Source organism: Spermophilus citellus (genome assembly GCF_964194105.1).
Source record: "Spermophilus citellus genome assembly, chromosome: 9".
NCBI lineage: Eukaryota > Metazoa > Chordata > Mammalia > Rodentia > Sciuridae > Spermophilus > Spermophilus citellus.
Genome location: NC_138191.1, coordinates 138248288 through 138266295, shown reverse-complemented (window position 1 = coordinate 138266295; position 18008 = coordinate 138248288). Strand labels below are relative to the sequence as shown.

Below are 18008 nucleotides of genomic sequence, written 5' to 3'. Positions count from 1 at the left end.
GTACCCAGAGAGTGGGGCCCATCCCATCCCCAACACTGGAAGCCCCACCCAAGGAACTCCCAGACTGACAGCTGGGGAGCCAGGGCTGGGTTTTGCTGCCCCCTGGTGGCTCCTGGCCTGGTCCTGCAGCCTCCACAGCAGGTAGGACAGGAGGTCTGGAGTCTCACATAGAAGCTGTAGGTGGACTGTCCTAGGGGTCTGGGTCCAATCCAGCTGCACAGTTCTCAGCAGCCACCAGGGGTCACACTCTGGCACCTGGCTGAGGGTGGCGGAGGGGATAGCAGGAAACCCAGGTCTGGGCGGGTATTTCCGCAGATTCTGGGAAGTTGGTCTGGGAGGCAGAGACCCAGACGGGAAGTCATCTGTCTGGGAAAACCCCAGGTCCAATGGAGGTCCCCAGGCAAGTTGTGCCCTGGCTGAGGCTTGAGGCTAGGCAGGGGCCGCAGTGGGTGACCACCCGAGCTGTCTGTGGCTGTCTGTTGACGTCCCTGTGCCTTCATGCCAGGTGGGCTCCAGCCCGCAGGGTCTGAGCTGTACCTTCTTAGTTAAGGGTGCATCACATTCACCCAGTAGCATGTCTCCTCCGAGGGCAGGGCAGCCTGGCAGGCATCCTGTGTCCCTTATCCAGCATATAGGAGGTGCTCCATAAATGTGGGCTTGATAGAGCATGCTTCCCGGAGCCCGAGGAGCCCTGGACTTAAGGTGAGGCCCAGCTGGTTGGGGGCCTCCCGTTTCCCCTTGAGGTGGGGGTGGGGGCAGACATTCCACAGAGCAGCTCCTCCCGGACCCAGTGACACTTGGGGCCTCTGGTCAGGGCCAGGGAGGGATTGCCAGGGTCAGCTGTGGCTTCTTGAGCTCTCTGCTTTCCTGGTCAATAGGTGGTTGGTCATATGGAAGGCCAGTGGCCCCAGGAAGCTCATCTGCCCCAGCAAGCAGTACTGGGGTTCCTGATGACAGATTTTTTTTAATGGTACTGAGGATTGAACCCAGCCTTGCTTATGCAACCTACAGCCTCAGCCCTTTTAATTTTGAGACATAGCCTTGCTAAGTTGCTGAGGCTGGCCTCAAACTTTCGAGCCTCCTGAGTCACTGGGGTCATTGGTGTGGTCACCAGGCCCAGTTTGACAACATATCTTGTTCAGGGACATTCTGAGCACTGGTGCTTGAGGACCTTGCTGGGAACCCAGGATCCAGGCCTGGGGATGAGCGGAACAGGCTCGCTGCAGGATGTCCCCATGGCCCAGGACTCAGGCGGCTCTTCTGAAGTCTCAGACACACCCAGTGTGGGGTCTGGTCCTTGTTCTGGAAGCACTGGACATGCTCATGGGGTAGGCTGGGCAGAGTTGGCAGGCTCAGGTGAGTGGCCAGCAGGTCGACTCACTGGAACAAGAAGGGAAGGGCCAGAGTATCCCCAAGGCACCCCCTGCCAGACTCCGTCCACTCAGCCCACAGAGGAGCTGACCAGCTGTCTGGCACCTCCTATCTGGACATTCTGAAGCCCCCTGGAGAGTGTGGCCACCGCACCGTCCATCTCCAGAACTTCCTCATCAGCCCTGCTGCAGCCCCACCAGCCTCCCTGACCTCTGTCTGCCCTGTGTGTCTGTGGGCCTCCTGTCCAGGGTCCCCTGGGAGTGGGGTTGTACAGCGTTTGTGCTCCTCACAGTTACATGTGGTGGGTGTCAGTGTGTGACTCCTGTGGGGACGTGCCACATGTGCCACATGCGGGCAGATACTGCGTTGCTGAATCGGTGGGCACAAGCTCGGGAGGTGGCCGCTGGGCACAGGGCTGGACTGAACACCAAGTCTGTGGCTGAGGGGTGGGAATGGGCTGTGCAGCCAACCTGAGCCCCTGACGGGGAAGTTGTGTGTCCCCTGGGGCTGCCTGGTGGCCAGGCCTTCAGGGCCATGCTTGCTTGCCTATTTCTTGAGAAGGCACCATATTCAAAAGATGTGGAATTGAAAGTAGACAGCCGGTGGACTTCCCTCAACCTGCCTGGGCAGCTCAGCCAGCACTCTGAGGACTCAGAGGCACATGTTCATGCACAGGCTGCTTTTCACAGACATCAAACGGAAACTGCCATCTCCTGCGTGTGTTGCATGTGTGTTTGACAGTGGATGTGCACGAGTGTGCGAGCCCCTTAGCCAACCACCTCACCAAAGCTGCACACATGTCAGCAGGAGAGGGAGCGCTTGGGTGTCTGGAGGCACTCTGCTGGAGGGACCCCCGTGTCCAAGCCCTGTCCTCAGGGAACTTACGTCTGACCAGAGACAGTATGGACTGAAGTGTCCTCCCCCAGTTTCCACCTTCACCCCAGGTGCCTGGAGGTGGGGCCTGTGAGGAGGGCTGAGGTGGAGAGAGGCTGTTGGGGCTGTGGGCACCCTCAAAGGAAGCGAGGACCCACGGGAGCACCAGGGTTCTGTGAAATGTGTCCTGGGCGGGCAAGGAGGGGCCTCAGGAGAACCGGCCCTGCACACCTGCAGCTGCCAGGGCTGTGGGCATAAGGTCTGGTCCAGCTGTCCCGTCTGTCTGTGCTGTCCGCTCAGCCCTCCCAGCCAGGGCCCAGCCCGGGCATGGACCGTGCTCTGTTGCCTGTACTCTCTGGTCTCACATAAGCACAGCCCGGCTGCCTGGCGTGGCGTGTCCTCACTCGGCTCCGCATCCAGATTCTTGCGGGGTACTGAGCATGCCCACAGCTCGCTCTTCCCTTACTGCTGAGGGTCAGTGGTTAACCCGTCTCTGGGCTGGCTCTGGGGAGGTTTCCAGTTCTCGGTAGTTAGGAATCACTGCAAACTCCTCCCACAAGTCATTCGCCTGCTTGTTTGCATACGAGGAGTGGAATTGCTGGCTCAGACAAAGGCGGTCCGTGAGAATTTGCCAGAACATGGCTAAAAGCCACTGCACCTCTTTACATTCCACCAGCAGCACCTGAAGGCTCCCCTGCGCCACACCCTTGTGACACTCCGATTCTGACACGTACAGGGGTGTGTCGCGGTGGCTTTCTCTCCTCGCCAACGATGTGGGGCCAGTGTCCTGAGCTCTCTCTGTGTCTTCTTCAACCTTTTGCCTATTTAAAAAAATGGTCTGTTTGGATCTGGGAAGGCCCCCAAAGGCCACATGCTCAAGGCTTGGTCCTCAGGGTGGTGCCAAAGGGAGGTGGTGGACCTTTAGGAGCTGGGACCCTCTAGGAGAGGGTTGGGTCGTGGACATGTGCTGTAGAAGGGTATGGAGACCCCAGCCTTTCCACTCTCTCTTTGCTTCCCAGCTGCCATGAGCTGAGAAGCTTCCCCTGCCACGTGGTCATCCCATGATGGACTCTCACCACAGACCCAGAGCAACGGGGTCAATCGACCATGAACTGAAGCTTCCAGCCAGAAGAGAACTTTCCTCTTTTTAAGGTGATTATCTCAGGTATTGTATTAGAGTAATGAAAGTCGACTAACATCTCTTCCCATTGAGCTGTAAGAGTTTGTTAAATATCTATGTTTTTGGATACAAGATTTATGGACTGCACTCCCCCACAGTGTGTGGTCTGCCTTTCATTTCTTTAACGTCATACTTTGAAGCCCAGAAGCCCAGCTCAGTAGTGTTTTTGTTGCGACTCACTTGGGTTTGAAGAAAGTCTATTTACTTGCAATGAAAGTCTGCAGGTGACGCAGCAGCTTCTGCTTAAGTCATGAAGTCCAAGTCACGTGTCTTCCTCTAGCTCCATCCTGGACCAGCGGGAGCACCGTGTGCAGAATTCCCAGGCCGTGTGTGGCCTCTGGGGAAGTCCCTGCAGCCTCGTCTCATCTCGGCTCTGGGTGTGCCAGTGGCCTGAGTGCTGTGCTCAGCGCTTGCCTGTCTCCTGTCTGGCTGTGCCTTCCTGTATTTGTCCTTGGCTGGTGGTGGTGGGTTTCTTTGGTCTTAGAAAAATCACTGCTACTGTTGTTTCAGGTGGTCTCCCTCCCTTCCTGGGGGGACGGCGGAGGACTCCAGGCCCACTGGTGTTCCACGCCCCACCTTGTCCAGGGGCTCCTCGAGGATGTGCCGCTTCTTCTTCCTTCTATTTGAAGTTCATTTTGGACGGTTCCTATTCCTCCACACTGGCCCACGTCCTCCTGGATATCCACCTGCTGTTGGCAGGTGGAGGCCTGAACAGGGGAGAGGGAAGGCTGTCCTAAGAGGCGGGGGGCTTGGGAGAGGTGATGAAAGTCAAAGGTCACATGCTCCCTGGGGCCATGAGGACTGGTCCTGGAGAAGAGGAAGGTCAGACAAAGCTGGGGGGCGGGGTGGGGAGGGTGCAGACAGCAGGCAGTAACAGCAGGATGCTCAGCCCTGCTTCAGGAGCCTCATCCTGGACCTCCTGCCTCCGGAACCACAAGATGATAAACAGCGCTCTCCAAGCCTGGGGGCTTTTGTTATAGCAGCCATCAACAACACGTGTGCACACTCGGCACTAAGACACTAAATTATGCATGTTTACCTGTCTTTTTTTTTTTTTTTTTTGGTTACTGAGAATCGAATCCAGGGTGCTCCACCACAGAGCCACACTCCCAGCCCCTTTCATTCTGCATTTTGAGACAGGGTGTTGCTAAGTTGCCCAGGCTGGCCCGGAACTTGCCATACTCCTGCCTCGGCCTCCTGAGTTACTGGGATGGCAGGTGTGACCACCCAGCTCAGCATAACTTTCATTTCAGGTTTTAGGAAGTATCACTGAGTTCTTTTTTAATACCTCCCATTTCTCTCATCCTGTTGACCTTTTTCTTCAAAGTCTGTTTTAATTGTTATTTCAGGGTCCTTGTCTGACAGTTCCATCATCGCTCTCATTTCAGGCCTATTTCTGCTGACATTTGGTTACATTTCCCTGGGTTTTAGTCTGTGGGTGGCTTCTGTGGTGAACGCTGTTTTCTTGTTCTGTTAACCTGGGCCCAGGGTGGAGCTCCATTTAAAAGATGACATCAGTTAGCGGCTCACCTTGATCTTTCGTGGATTTTTTTTTTAAAAAATAAGTTTGTTCGAGCAGATCTCCAGTGACTTTTGCTCTAGGGACAGTTTGGCTGCCCTCCAAGGACTGGCCACTGTGGGGTCTCTACTGACCACCTGAGTGGTCCCCACGGCCTCCCACAGTGGCTGCTGGGGGCTGGAGCTGCCCTGAGTTCCTGGGGATGGGCAGCTCCGTGGCTCATCCTGCCGAGCTGAGCTGCTTCCTCCACCCGTGGGGCCTACAAACGGAGACTCTGGGACTAGAGAGCTCTGGTCTCTGGGGTCCTCTCCTTTCTGGAATGCTGCTTAAGCAGTCCCGAGCACCGGACCCCGCACGACTCCCCCTGGCTGCTCTGGGCCAAGGTGGTGCTGTCCAGAGCTCCCTCGACTCTGGACGCTCCTCCCAAGGCCACGTGCCCACGTTGCTCAATTTCTGAAAACAGTTGATTCAGACATTTTCTGTTTCTAGCTTCTGAGGCAGGAGGGTAGACCCGGGCTGTAACCCCAGCACAGCGAAAGGAACCACTTCCTCTTCTGAGAACAACTTGGGCTGTCTCCGGGGTCCGTGCTGCCCTGGGCAGTAGTGGGCACTCCTGCACACACCCCTGGGCTCCCATGAATCTTCCTGGGATTTATAAACCTTCCCTACTTACCTCCAAATCACTGCCCAGTGGGTAGTACCCTGACAGCGTGCGGGGAGTCCCAGGCCACAGTCCACCTCAGGTGGGTCCCTGCCGTGCAGCTGGTCGGGGACGCTCCCCTCTGTGCTGTCCTGGCCCTCCTCCTTTGGCTTTCTCTTCCTCTGTCCACAGGGACACCGTCCCCCTGGGCACAGGGCAGCTGGCTGTGCCTGCCCAACTCGGAGTCCAGGGGCTCCGAAGCCCAGAGAGTCTTCCTTGCTGCAGCGATCTGTGGCTCTCCCCTGTGCCCAGGTCCTGTCCACAGCTCAGGAGTCCACACGTCTAGTAAGGAGGCAGGAGGAGCCTGCCCTGGGGCCCCTTCCAGCCCCTCCACCTGCGCCCAGAGCTGCCTCCTTGGGTGAGCCTGGGGTGGTGTGGAGCAGCTGCTTGGCTCTGGAACCTCTTCTCAGGTCCCCCTGGGCGGGAGGTCTGGGCCTCCATGTGAGGAGGTGGTGTCTGGCACCTAGGGTCACGGCTGTGTCCCGACCTGGGTTGCGGGAGCATGGGTGTCCACCAAAGGGGAGTGTGCAGGCCCTGCAGCGGGCGTGGCAGTGGGGCCTGAGCAGAGGAGAGCCCAGGGGGCCAGGGACAGGAGCTCCTGAGAGGCCCCTAGGGTCAGGGAGAGGGCAGCGTGTGGCTGGAGTCACAGCTGACTGCTGGGACTCCACAGAGTAGAGCAGCAGAGTGGGGACAGGGCTGGTGGAGGGCTGCCCTGGGGTCAGGGGGGTTGGGGAATGTCCTGCAGGTGGGATCCTGGAGCCCAGAGGTGGCAGGTGGGGGGGGGGGGGCTGGTCCCTGGCTCCCAGTTCCTGCCAAGGGACAAACAGGGAGAGGAGGACCCAGGGTCTCCGAAAAGGTGAGCTTGAGACGCAGCTGAGATGTCCGAGATGGCAGACGCCGCCCTGACCTGGAGCTTGGGCTCCCCAGCTGGGAACTGGCTTGCGTCACCGCGTTCCGCCCTGAGGAACAGGCTGGGTCAGGGCTGGGTTTCCAGCAGTCGCCTGACCGCTGGGAAGTCCCAGGCTGCCCCAGCTCTCAGAGCCTCCTGACCATGTGTCTTGCACCCCCGTCCCTCTGCAGAGTCAGCTTCTCTGTCCGCCTCTACCCTCTGCTGTGGGAGCTGGACGGTCCGCTATGGACATCCTGGAGCTGCCCTCCGCACGCTGCCTTGTCTCTCAGCAGTTCCCACCTGGGTGACTGGACTCCTCCGCCAGGTCCACCCTGGTCCATCCTCCTCTACAGCCTCCAAGCTGGACCAAGTCTCTCCAGCACGGAGGGGGTTGGTGCTCTGGCCCCCAAGGGCACCCAGCACCCCTCTTAGGGTCGAGGACTAGTCGTGCCTCATCAGGGTGGACCCCAGTACCTCTGTCTGCTCAACCCCTGCCCTCCCACCTTGAAGGCACCTATCTCCCCTCCAGAGCCCCAGGTGGCATTAGCTGCACATACCAGAGCCCGCTGCACCAGAAGTTGACCTTTAGACTGCGCTCCTTCACTGGACCGTGGCCAGGAGGGAGGAGCCAGGCCTGTCTCTCAGCCCCACTGGGCAGGCGTCCTGGGCTGCACAGAGCAAGGGAGGTGGAGGCTGGCCTGGAGGCAGAGGAGGGGAGGGGCCTGGGTGCCTCAGGACCTCATCCTCACACCCTCCAGGACCCCGTTCAGCCACGTGGGTTCCAGACACTTCCCACCCACCCACACTTCCCCGGATACTCCCTACAAGAAGAAAGGGGAAACCTCACGGGGGACTTCCAGACAGGCTGCTGGAGACACTCTTGTGGGGAAGCTCGATCTGGGGATGACACACCTGAGACAGCAGCACCCTGGAGACTTGGGTCGCAGAGGGCACTGGGCAGTGGGGCTCAGCTCTGGGAGGCTGCCCTCTTGGATTCCTGCTGCTGCCACCGAGCTGGGGTGGGGAGTAGCTCGGCCTGGTCTTGGTGGGAGACCTGTGTCCTGCGTCTGTGACCACCGGCCTCACCCCAGCCCTGAGGGTGTGCTGAGGTGGGTGGCCAGCAGGCTCCTGCAGACACAGGAAGGAGGGGCCCAGGGAGTGGACTCCTGGGCCACCCACAAGGAGCATGAAACCCAAGAAGCCCCCGGGAGCCCCAAGCCCCACCTCTCCCTGCTGATTCCTGTGGGCCAGGGTGGAAGGGGTGGGGAGTCCCCGCAGGTGACAGCGAGGGCTGTGGGCCACCTTGGGTAGGGAAGAGCTGGGTCCAGTCTGTTCCCCAGAGCCCTGAGCATGATGGTGATGCTGAAGGACTGAGCCAGGGACTGAGCTGGGACGGGGCCTGCACTTCCACTTCTTGCCCTGCCGGACTTTGCCCCCAAGTGGGGAGGGGCGGCCAGGCTCAGCCTTCCACAGAGGCACAGGGTTCAAACAGCCATCAGAGAAGGCCTTGGGGAGAGGTGGCACGGCAGCAAAGATCCAAGCACAGACCGCATGGGTGCTGGGCCGGCCAAGGAGCTCCGGTGGCTCCTCCAGCCTGCATGCTGGGTGCAGGTCCTGGCCCTCACCGTGCCTCAGTTTCCCCACTTACCGGGGGAGATGGTGGATGAGATGGTCTCTGAGGGTGTACTTGCTGGGTGCGGTGGACTGAGGGCCTGGGTGGGAGCCCTGGGGGCTGGACCAGGTCTAGGGCCTTATCTCCCTCAGAGGAATCCTTTGGCCTCACTGAAGAGTGTCCCTGGGGACATGGGGGCCTGGGGATGTCCCTGCAGCCCAGAACCCACTCGGGTTGGAAGAGCAGGGGGTGCCCCTTCCCCTGCACTGGAAACCCCCACATGTGCTGTGGCAGAGCCCAAGCGCCTGGGAAACACTTGGCCCAGGCCCAGCTGTGAGATGGGTGTGGGAGCTGGGGTGTCTCACCCTGCTCCTGTCTGCCCCCACTCAGCCTCAAGGCAGTTGGAGAGCTTTGCCCCTTGGTCTGCTCTGCTCCACCCACCCTGCAAGCCCGTCCCTCCTCAGGCCCGGCTTCCCTCACCCACCATGTGCAGTTAGGTAGTGACCATGAGGACACTGGTGGCTGTGGCCCTGCCAGCCAGTGTGTCCTCTGCTAGGGGAAAGTCCTCCTTGGGACATCTGGACACCCCAGCTGACCCCAGTGCCCACAGCCAGTGGTGCTGGGAGCTTCCTAGTGCAATGTCCCTGTCCCCAGGGCTCTGCTTCAACTCTCTATGCCTAGGCACTTATGGAATGTCCTCCTGCAGACTGGAGGCACAAAGGGGTATGTGGGAGATAGTGCCTCTGGGGACAGAAGGGCCTGGGGCTGGACCCTGGAGAAGGACCTTGGACCACTCAGGACCTGGAAGGGCTCCAGGTCAGCCCAGGGCCGAGGGTCCTGCAGACTGGCTCATTGAGTGGCCTCTGGTCTTGTTAGATGGAGAGCCACCTTTGACTGACTTCATGAGGTCAGCAGAGGGGTCCTAGGGCCCGTCAGGGAGGCATGAATGTGATGGGGTGAGGGACCTTGAGGGGTTGCTGGGCTGCCTCTCATGAGCCCCTCGCTTGGAGGGTGGCAGTGGGGGAGGGCAGCCCAGTGGGGAGGAGGTCAGGGTCTGGTGGAGTTTCCACATGGGAGTCCTGAGCAAGGCTCTGTTGTGCTCCGTGCCCCCAACCCAGCCCAAACTGCCCAGTCTGCTTGCCTCCCAGGGGACGAGTGGGGGCCCACTCAAGGAAGGCAAGGGGGTCAGGCTGGACCCTGCTCCCAGGTGCTGATGGACAGTCACCTCTTCCAGAGCTGTGCTGGGAAGGAGCAGGCAAGAAGTGTGGGGAGGAGCCTGTGTGGGGGAGTGGCCTGTTGGAGGGAGCACACTAACAGCACTAGGCCAGCAGCAGGAAATCCTCAAGCTCCGGTCACTCTCACCACAAGTCACTGGGAGCTACGGTGGGCCTGGAAAGGTAGGCGCTCTCTGGGGGGTGCTTCCGGTGGACACCCAAAGGGGGCTGGGCACGGGGCAGGAGAGGACTTTCTGGGCACCCCTGAGCTGGTTCAGTGGCTCTGAGGCTCCTGTCCCATGGGCTGCCTGCCGGCTCCTTCCTAGCAGTGTCCACGCCCTCTGCTTTGCCTCCTGCAGGCCCACCCTGAGCTTAATGGGACCTCAGCTTGGTCCTCTCCATGGGCTAAGACCCTCCCTGCTCTGCAGGAAGCTACCCTGGCCCCTCCAACCAGTCACTCCTGTGTCAGGGCACAGTAGGCAGAGGGCTCTGGCGGGGACTGGAGCTTGCACTCGACGACATTAGTTTCTCTTTCTCTTTCAGATGTTGGGGGTTATGAGGAAGGCCGGGAGTCCTGGCCCTGAGCCTAGTCCTGCGGGTGGGGCTCTGGGGCCTGAGGAGCCCTGACCAGGGACATGCAGCCTCTGCCAGGCTGGGGGCTTCCCTGGTGGAGCCAGGAGCTTACAGCCAATGCCCTGAAGCTGGTGAGTCCCCGAGCTCTTCTCTGTCCCCATGCCTTCCAACCCCTCCTGCCCCAGAGTCGCCCCCAGCTGTGTCCCCTCCCCTGGCCTCTGCACTTGGCCATGTCTGGGTCCCAAGCTCATATGGGCCTTTGTGTCCCAGATGTTCAGCTTCCTGGAGCTGACCCAGGTCTCTGGGCACTGCCCTTGTCCTGGGGTTGGGGGCAGGGGTGAGCCCCAAGGGGATGGGTACTTCCCGGGGCTCTTGGCAGCCGAGTGAGCCGTGTCTTTGTGTGGGCCCTGGAGCAAGTGGAGCCGATCTCCCCCACAGCTCTTCTGCTGATAAGCACCACGTGTGTTCAGGGCAGATAGATAGAGTCCAAGGGCTGGCGAGGACTGGCTGGGCAGATAGAGTCCAAGGCTAGGCGGGGACTGGCTTCCTGTCAGGGTGGCTTTCCTGCCTGCCCCGATGGGTAAGCCCAAGGTCCTAGCAGGGCCACCCTCTCCCAGGCCCTGACCAGCCTGTCTGCCCACCCCAGGGTGTGACCTCCCCAGGGGCAGCAGGTCTAGCCCAGCCCAGCAGGGAGGCTGGCAGGGTGTCTGTCCAGTGGGACTCGTGGCTCCTTAGGGAGGTATGGGGCTCTTGGGGTCCCACATTGTCAGGCAGGGGAATGGAGGCTGGAAGAGTGTTCAATTCCACTCCACTTGAGGCTTGAGGGTCTCTCAAGGTCATTCCCTGAGCCCTACCAGGGCCACCCAGCCCTAGGGTGCTGTTTCCCCACTCCACAGAGGGAGATCGAGGACATGCACAGCCTGGTGGAGCCCACGGGGCAGCATGGCAGCGGGGCAGCTCCTCTCCAATGCCCGTCCCCTTCCTGCAGGCCCTGTGTCTCCTCCTCCTGGGATCCCCCCCGTGTGCCCTTGCCCAGTTCCTGTGCAGAGAGGAGGAGTACCCTGTGGGCACCGAATGCTGCCCCAAGTGCAGCCCAGGTAGGAGCAGCCCTGAGCCCAGCTCCCTGAGCCTCTGTCCTCTGCCACACTGAGGGTGGCATGAAACCCCTGGCCCAGGGGCATAGACAGTAGGGGAAGTCCTCTGCAGCCTGGCTCCTCAAACCGTGGGATTCTCGCTGCTCTACTACCCAAGTGTGGTCGTGGGGGACAGAGCTGGCCTGGATGGCTGCAGGCTGAGGCTTACAGGGGGACAGGACCACAACCAGGTGGGGTGTCCCAGGAGGCCCCATGTTCTGCCAGAATTTCCAACCTGCTCCAACGCAGGCCCAGCCTTGGGAGAGCTGGGGTCAGCGTGTTCCCCGGGGAGCAGCGCAGTGTCCTAGGGTCCTTGCCGCAGTCTGGCTGGGCACAATTCAGGAGCCACTTGTCAAAAGAAACGAACTTTATTTTTAGAACCACACACGCCAAACAAAACAGCTCCTCAGGAAAAAACCCTCAGAGCCCAACTGCCACCACCGGCTTCCCACAAGCCTCTCTTCCCAACACCAGCCTCTCCACCTCCCACAATCCTCCTGCTCTTGAGGCCGATTGGCTGGGTCGCGTGGGCGGAGCCAAAGAAGTCCCCCAATGAGCAGCTCCGTGGTCTGAAAGGGCAGGGAAACAGCCCAATGAGCATCACCGCAGAGGAGCCAATCAGTTGGCAGCTAGAAGTTTGCTGGGGCCGCTGTGAGCCAATTATCAGCTGGCAGCTGGAAGTTTGCTGGGGCCCCTTTGGCTGTGGCTCTCAGCATCTCCCCCTCTCTGTTTAAACAACAAGCATGTGGCTTGGGGACCGTGCCTGCCTTAGGTTGTCCAATACTACATATGGTCCTTACCCGTCATCGGATGAGCTGACCTCAGGGCGTCAGCCTCCTGTCTTAGGTTGGTACCATTGTAATTGGATCTTACCCGTCACTGACTACCGGTCCAGTATACAGCCACACCTGTGGAGAGGTCTTTGTACCAGCGGGGGGGGGGGGTGAGGTTCTTTGCCTCACCTCTGTTGGCCCCCAAATTTTAGCTGAACGATCATGACAAGCAGAAGGGAGGAAGATACACCAAGCCAATTGACGGCTCCTTTTGGAAAATTTGTACCACCGATGACATCATCAGCAAAAATACCCCAACACTACCACAAGTCGCTGCACCAACAGATAGTTCACAATGCATACAAGTGAGTTCACAATGCATACACATAGTATACACAATGCATGACACATAGTCTAGGCAAGTTCTGCAAGCAGTTCAGTGATGGCTATTGCAGAAGCTGTAGATTGGTTTTATCTTTGTCTTCACTGGCACTGGGATGAAGATAGGAATTCTGGCAATAATGGCTAAAGAAAAAATTATGTAACATTCCAGAAGGCACTAAAAGAAAACAATTTTCTTAACAATTTACATTATCTTGAAGAGAATTATTAAATATAATGAAAAGGAAAGGTGAAAGTAAACAAACAGATCTGTTAACCTCCTTTTTTGTTCACATATTAAAACAATCCTCAACAGTTGTTTACCCAATTTAAATTAAACCATTTAAATCACGTGAATAAAAAAAAATTTGGATCCATTTTTCATGAGCGCTCATCATATATGATATATGGACATACGTACATTCAAACATATAACACAAAACACAAGTGTGCACACATAATATAATACATACAACACATAACATAATAGTAAAGGCCTTATAACTTTTTACAGGTGAAATCTCCATTGCAATGTTTAAAAACTCTATAGTCAAAAAAAAAATAGAACTGATCAGCAAAACATTAACCTAGGTCTGTATGAGCTCAAAAAACAAAATAGAACTTCATGATATGGGAAAGGGTAATAATAAAATAGATATGTTGAGAGCCACAGCCAAAGGGGCCCCAGCAAACTTCCAGCTGCCAGCAAACTTCCAGCTGCCGGCTGATGATTGGCTCACAGCGGCCCCAGCAACATTTAGCTGATTGGCTCCTCTGCGGTGATGCCCATTGGGCTGTTTCCCTGCCCTTTCAGACCATGGAGCTGCTCATTGGGGGACTTCTTTGGCTCCGCCCACACAACCCAGCCAATCGGCCTCAAGAGCAGGAGGATTGTGGGAGGAGGTGAGGCTTGTGTGGGTGAGAGGCTTGTGGGAAGCCGGTGGTGGCAGTTGGGCTCTGAGGGCTTTTTCCTGAGGAGCTGTTTTGTTTGGCGTTTGTAGTTCTAAAAATAAAGTTCGTTTCTTTTGACAAGTGGCTCCTGAATTGTGCCCAGCCAGACTGCGGCATTCATTAGCCCAATGTCTCCCTCTACGGCATCGTGGGCAAATACCCGGTATTCTACTCCTTTGATACCTAGTTTTGTTAAACCCTCCTCCTATGGGGCAATTCCTTTTAAAATGTCCTGTTTGTTCACAATTGGCTGGGTCGCGTGGGCGGAGCCAAAAAAGTCCCCCAATGAGCAGCTCCGTGGTCTGAAAGGGCAGGGAAACAGCCCAATGGGCATCACCGCAGAGGAGCCAATCAGCTAGATGTTGCTGGGGCCGCTGTGAGCCAATCATCAGCTGGCAGCTGGAAGTTTGCTGGGGCCCCTTTGGCTGTGGCTCTCAACAGTCCTTATGGTTGGTGTCACACCTGCTTGGGGCTCAGATGGGTGTGAGGGGTGGGCTCCCGCTGGCCCCCTGTGGCTGAGAAGCTGTGGACACCCTGGGCTGCAGGTTACCACGTGAAGCAAGCCTGCAGTGAGCTGACAGGCACAGTGTGCATACCCTGTCCCCCGGAGACCTACACCGCCCACCCCAACGGCCTGAGCCAGTGTCTGCCTTGCCGAGTCTGTGACCCAGGTAGGAGCTCAGCAGCTGCTGCCCCAGCACACCCACCTCCATGGGTTCTCCCTGCAGGAGCTGCCTGCAAGTCATGCCACTTGGGCCTCCCTGAGCTCAGGCTCTGGCCCTTCATGAGGGCACACCAGCTGGGGGCAAATCCCCACCTAGCCACAGGCCAGCCTGCCTCCATCAGTGAGGAGGGTCACATGCCCCAACTCCTCATCCCTGGGGTCCCATCTGCATAGCCATGAGCCCTGTGGTCTGTCTTCCTCCTAGGCCCTCTGTGTCCAGCACCTCAGATACTGGCAGCTCTCTGGGCTGAGGCAGAGTTGGGGCCCCGCGTGCTCCCCATCCCCAACCCTCCCCGGGCCTGGGGCCGAGCCCCTAGCCTGCTGGAGCTGTCCAGTTCCACCCTCCCATTGGAAGGGACACTCCTTGGCCCCGGCAGCTTCCCACTCTCAGAGGCTCTCTTGGGTTCCAGTCTTGGGCTTGGACACCAGGCAGAAGTGCTCCAGCATGCAGGACACTGTGTGTGGCTGTCGCCAAGGCTACTTCTGTGAGGCCGAGGACAGGGACCACTGTATCATGTGCTTGCCCCACACCATCTGCCAACCTGGCCAGAGGGTACAGAGGAGAGGTGAGCCAGCCGGAGGCGTCTACCCCAGACTCACCTTCATTCCCAGCCGCCCTGCTGCCTGAGCCCCTGATGCCCTGGACATCATGGCCAGCTTGGAGGTCTTTAAAGGGACAGAAATCTTGGCCAGACCAGGCCCAACCCTCCCAGCCCTGTCCTGGCAGCAAGAAAGGAGGGAAGCCCTGCAGCAGGGGAGAGCGAGGGGAGGGGGAAGTGGGCCCTGGTGGCTTCACCTCGTGGTCAGGCCCTGAGTCCTCCCACTGCTCTCACACTCCAGGCGGGGAGCCCAGGTGGATGGGGTGGCCTGTGGTCAGGGCACCATTCTCCCTGGGTGTGAAGTGCGACCCCCAGCTCCCGCCCAGTGTCATATCACTTATGGAAGGAAGGCCCAGGGGACCCTGGAATCTGATTCCCTGCCTCTGGATGTCCAGGACAGTTCCAAACACCATCCCCACTGTAACCCAGTCCTTCAGGAAATGGAAGTCCCAGAAGAGACAGACCCCCAGCCCCGCCCCAGGGAAGCCCAGTGTCCACCTGGCCTGGAACCCATGGCCCCTCTGCCCATCCCTCTCCACCCCCAGGTACAGATAGCCAGGACACAGTGTGTGCCAACTGCTCACTGGGGACCTTCTCACCCAACGGGACCCTGGAGCAGTGTCTCCCCTGGACCACGTAGGTGACCCCAGGGTCTCGTCTTCGCTCCTCCAACCCCCCGGGAAACAAGGCCTTGTCCCTCTTGTCCCACACTGGGTGGGACCTCTGTCACCAGCCAGAGCAGCTAGGGGCCTGCACCCCACAAACAGGCCACGTGGCCTGGGACGCAGCCTGGGAACAGCTGCGTTGTTGGGTCCTTATCTTGCAGCCATGCTGATCTAGCTCCTGCAGGTGCAGGTGGGTCCTGCCTGGAGCAGCCCAGCAGAGATGCTGCTCACCATCCACCTCTGTGGGCCTGGGTCTCGGGTGTCCAGGTCGGGGGGCTGCCTGCACTTCTGGAAGGAGCAGTTCTCAAAGTGAGGATCCCACTGCTCCTGAGCCAAGTCCCAGGCCCCAGGACTGACCTTGGTCCTCGGGGTCCCTGTGGTGGAGGTTTGATTGCCCCAGGGAGGGTGCAGGCCCTGCCCATCTGACTCTCGTCCACTCCCCAGGGCTTTCCTTTCATTTCCAGCTCAGGCTCCCTCCCTGGTCTCTCTGCCTCTATCTTCCCCAAAGGGCTTGGGAATGTGGGACAAGCCTGCAGTCACAGTCGAGAGCTGCCACCCACAGAGCTGCACTCAGCCACTCAGAGCAGGACCCTCCTGGGGTCTGAGGGCCTCGGCTGACATACTGCTGTCCCCTAGGTGCAGGGGACCTTTTGCCGTGGAAGCCGAGCGGGGGACCAGCAGCAGAGACGTCTCCTGCTCCCTGTCCCGGTGGTTCTATGTCTTTGTGTCTGTCCTCCCCCTCTCCGTGGTGATCCTCCTGATAATGTGGGTGAGGAGAAAAAGGCTATGTGGTAAGCAGCGTTGCTCTTTCTGTCAGGGTTAGGGCCCCAGCAGGGGCTGCTCAGGGACGCCACAACTGTGTCCCCACAAGCCCTGGGTGGCAGCCACCAGGACATCCCCGGGATTCTTGGCTCTTCTCCGAGGCAGCGTTAGCGGTGGGGGCTGGGTTTCCTGCTTTGCCCAGGGCCCAGGTGTCAGGCGGCTTCCCTGGGGGGACCCAAGGGTCCTACCTGCTGCCCACTGGAGCAGGGGCCCTGGCCCCCATCTGCCTGTGGGGCCTGTGGGGAGGGAGAGCCTGGGGCTGGGGGTCGGTGGCTGGCCACCGAGGACAAGGTTGTGTCCCCACTGGGCAGCCCAGGCGTTGTCCACCTACTCACAAGCCCTTGGCCAGCGTTCCACTCTCCTCCTTGGCTGTGCCAGGCTCAGCGCAGAGTGTGCAGCCCTGGGCACAGTCCAGGGGAGCACACACCCCACAGAAAGCCAAGGGGCCAGGTGGGCCACACGCTCGGGCTTCGGGTCAGACATCTGTGTCTCACCCCTGGGTCTCCCAGGTGCAGGGCACTGAGGCAGGCCAGGAGTGGCCGGTCCCCCTTCTCAGCCCAACCCAGGGCCTCTGCTCCTGGGAACGGGGCCTCTTCTGTGAAGTGCTGTCCCTGCTGTCAGGGTGATGGTGGGGCTGCAGCGAGCCTTGGCCTGGGGTGTGCCAGGCGTGGTCGGCAACTTTTTCTCTGTTGTGACCCAAAGATCTCACAAGAACTATTTTTGAGGGAGAAAAGCTTATTTGGGGCTCATGGTTTCAGAGGTCTCAGAACACAGGTGGCTGACTCCACAGCTCTGGGCCCAAAGTGAGCCAGAACATGAAGGCAGAAAGTGTGGGGGAGGGAAGCAGCTCCGGACATGGAACCAGGGAGCAGAACCAAGCTCACCAGGAACAGCACCCCTGCCCACCCCTCCTGCAGTGAACCCTTACCCCTGAGCCGATGCTCTGATCAGCGTCCATAACCCGTCTCACCTCCGAACACTCCTGAATGGTCTCCCATATGGGCTTTGGGGGCGACCTCCCGTCTAAGCCATAGCATCAGGCCAGGGCCCGTTTTTCCTATGTTGGACCCCGGGAATGAGGCCTGGTACGGAGCTATGTCCATGGACCATCTCACCTTGTCTCAGAAAAGGTCATTCTCTGGGGAAAGGCCACAGAGCAAGAGGCCCAAGATCTGGCTGCCACCCCGTTCTGTGGGCCTGTGGGCCCTGGTGAGGGACTCTGGCCCCTCCTGACGCTGTCTTTGTATTACAGGCTCTGAGCGCAGCGAGATGGTTGTGCTGCAGGTATCAAGGCTCACCCGACCCCTGGGGCTGGTGTTCTAGGCCGGTGGAGGGTGGGAGGGGTCTCCCAGCTGGTCAATGGCCCTGGGTCCTTATCCTGAAGCCATGCTGATCCCTTGAATGGACTTGGGTGCCCCTGGGAACCAGGAGGCTGGGGGTGGGGCCCTGAAGGCAGGTCTTCACCCTGCCTCATTCCTTGCAGCGGCAAGTAGAGGAGGAAGCCGGTGAGTCTGCAGTCACCCAGGCTCCAAAAGTCACCACGGTGGCAGAGGAGGAGACATCACCGGTGTTGAGGGCAATGGGCCCCCATCGATGAGCCACAGGGTTGGGAACCAGGTGATTCAACCTACCGGAAGCAGACTCATACCTGGCATGAGTGCGGCACCTGCCCTAGACTAGCTCCAGCTGCAGAAGCAGGAAAGACAGGGCTCTGGCTCAGGGCACTCAGGGATGTCACAGCGGTCCCCATCCGTCAAAGGGGGTCCAGAGCCCCCCCAGCAGCCCTGGCGCAGCTTCCTGCAGAGGCCCAGCACCATGAGGACACAGCGAGGCTGCCTCTGGCTCCGGCCCTCCCAGCCAGCCCTCCCGAACCTCAAGCTGCTCATTTGGAGGGTGTGTCTGTGGATGCTACCTCACGGGGCTGGGACTGCCACGAGTGTGGCATTAAGTGACTATTCCAGTTTGGGATGATTTTGTAATTGGTTAGATGCCGCGCCACTGTGTGCATCTCGCTGACCACTGGACTCCC

General features: G+C 59.2%; 1 protein-coding gene across 2 annotated transcripts; it reads left to right on the top strand.

The window, feature by feature from the left end:
* Positions 1–9424: 9424 nt before the first annotated feature.
* Positions 9425–17576, top strand: TNFRSF14 (TNF receptor superfamily member 14; the record flags this gene model as incomplete). Of its 2 annotated transcripts, none has more annotated exons than XM_081308255.1 (9): positions 9425–9541; positions 9902–10062; positions 10920–11028; positions 13715–13840; positions 14304–14459; positions 15038–15128; positions 15794–15948; positions 17232–17263; positions 17463–17576. In XM_081308255.1, the coding sequence occupies exons 2-9, from the start codon at positions 9994–9996 to the stop codon at positions 17574–17576; spliced, it is 852 nt and encodes a 283-aa protein (XP_081164381.1). In that variant the 5' UTR covers positions 9425–9541; positions 9902–9993. The 2 variants fall into 2 exon arrangements, with proteins under 2 accessions (XP_081164381.1, XP_081164380.1); XM_081308254.1 differs by having other exon boundaries at positions 14271–14459.
* Between the last annotated feature and the right edge of the window lie 432 nt (positions 17577–18008).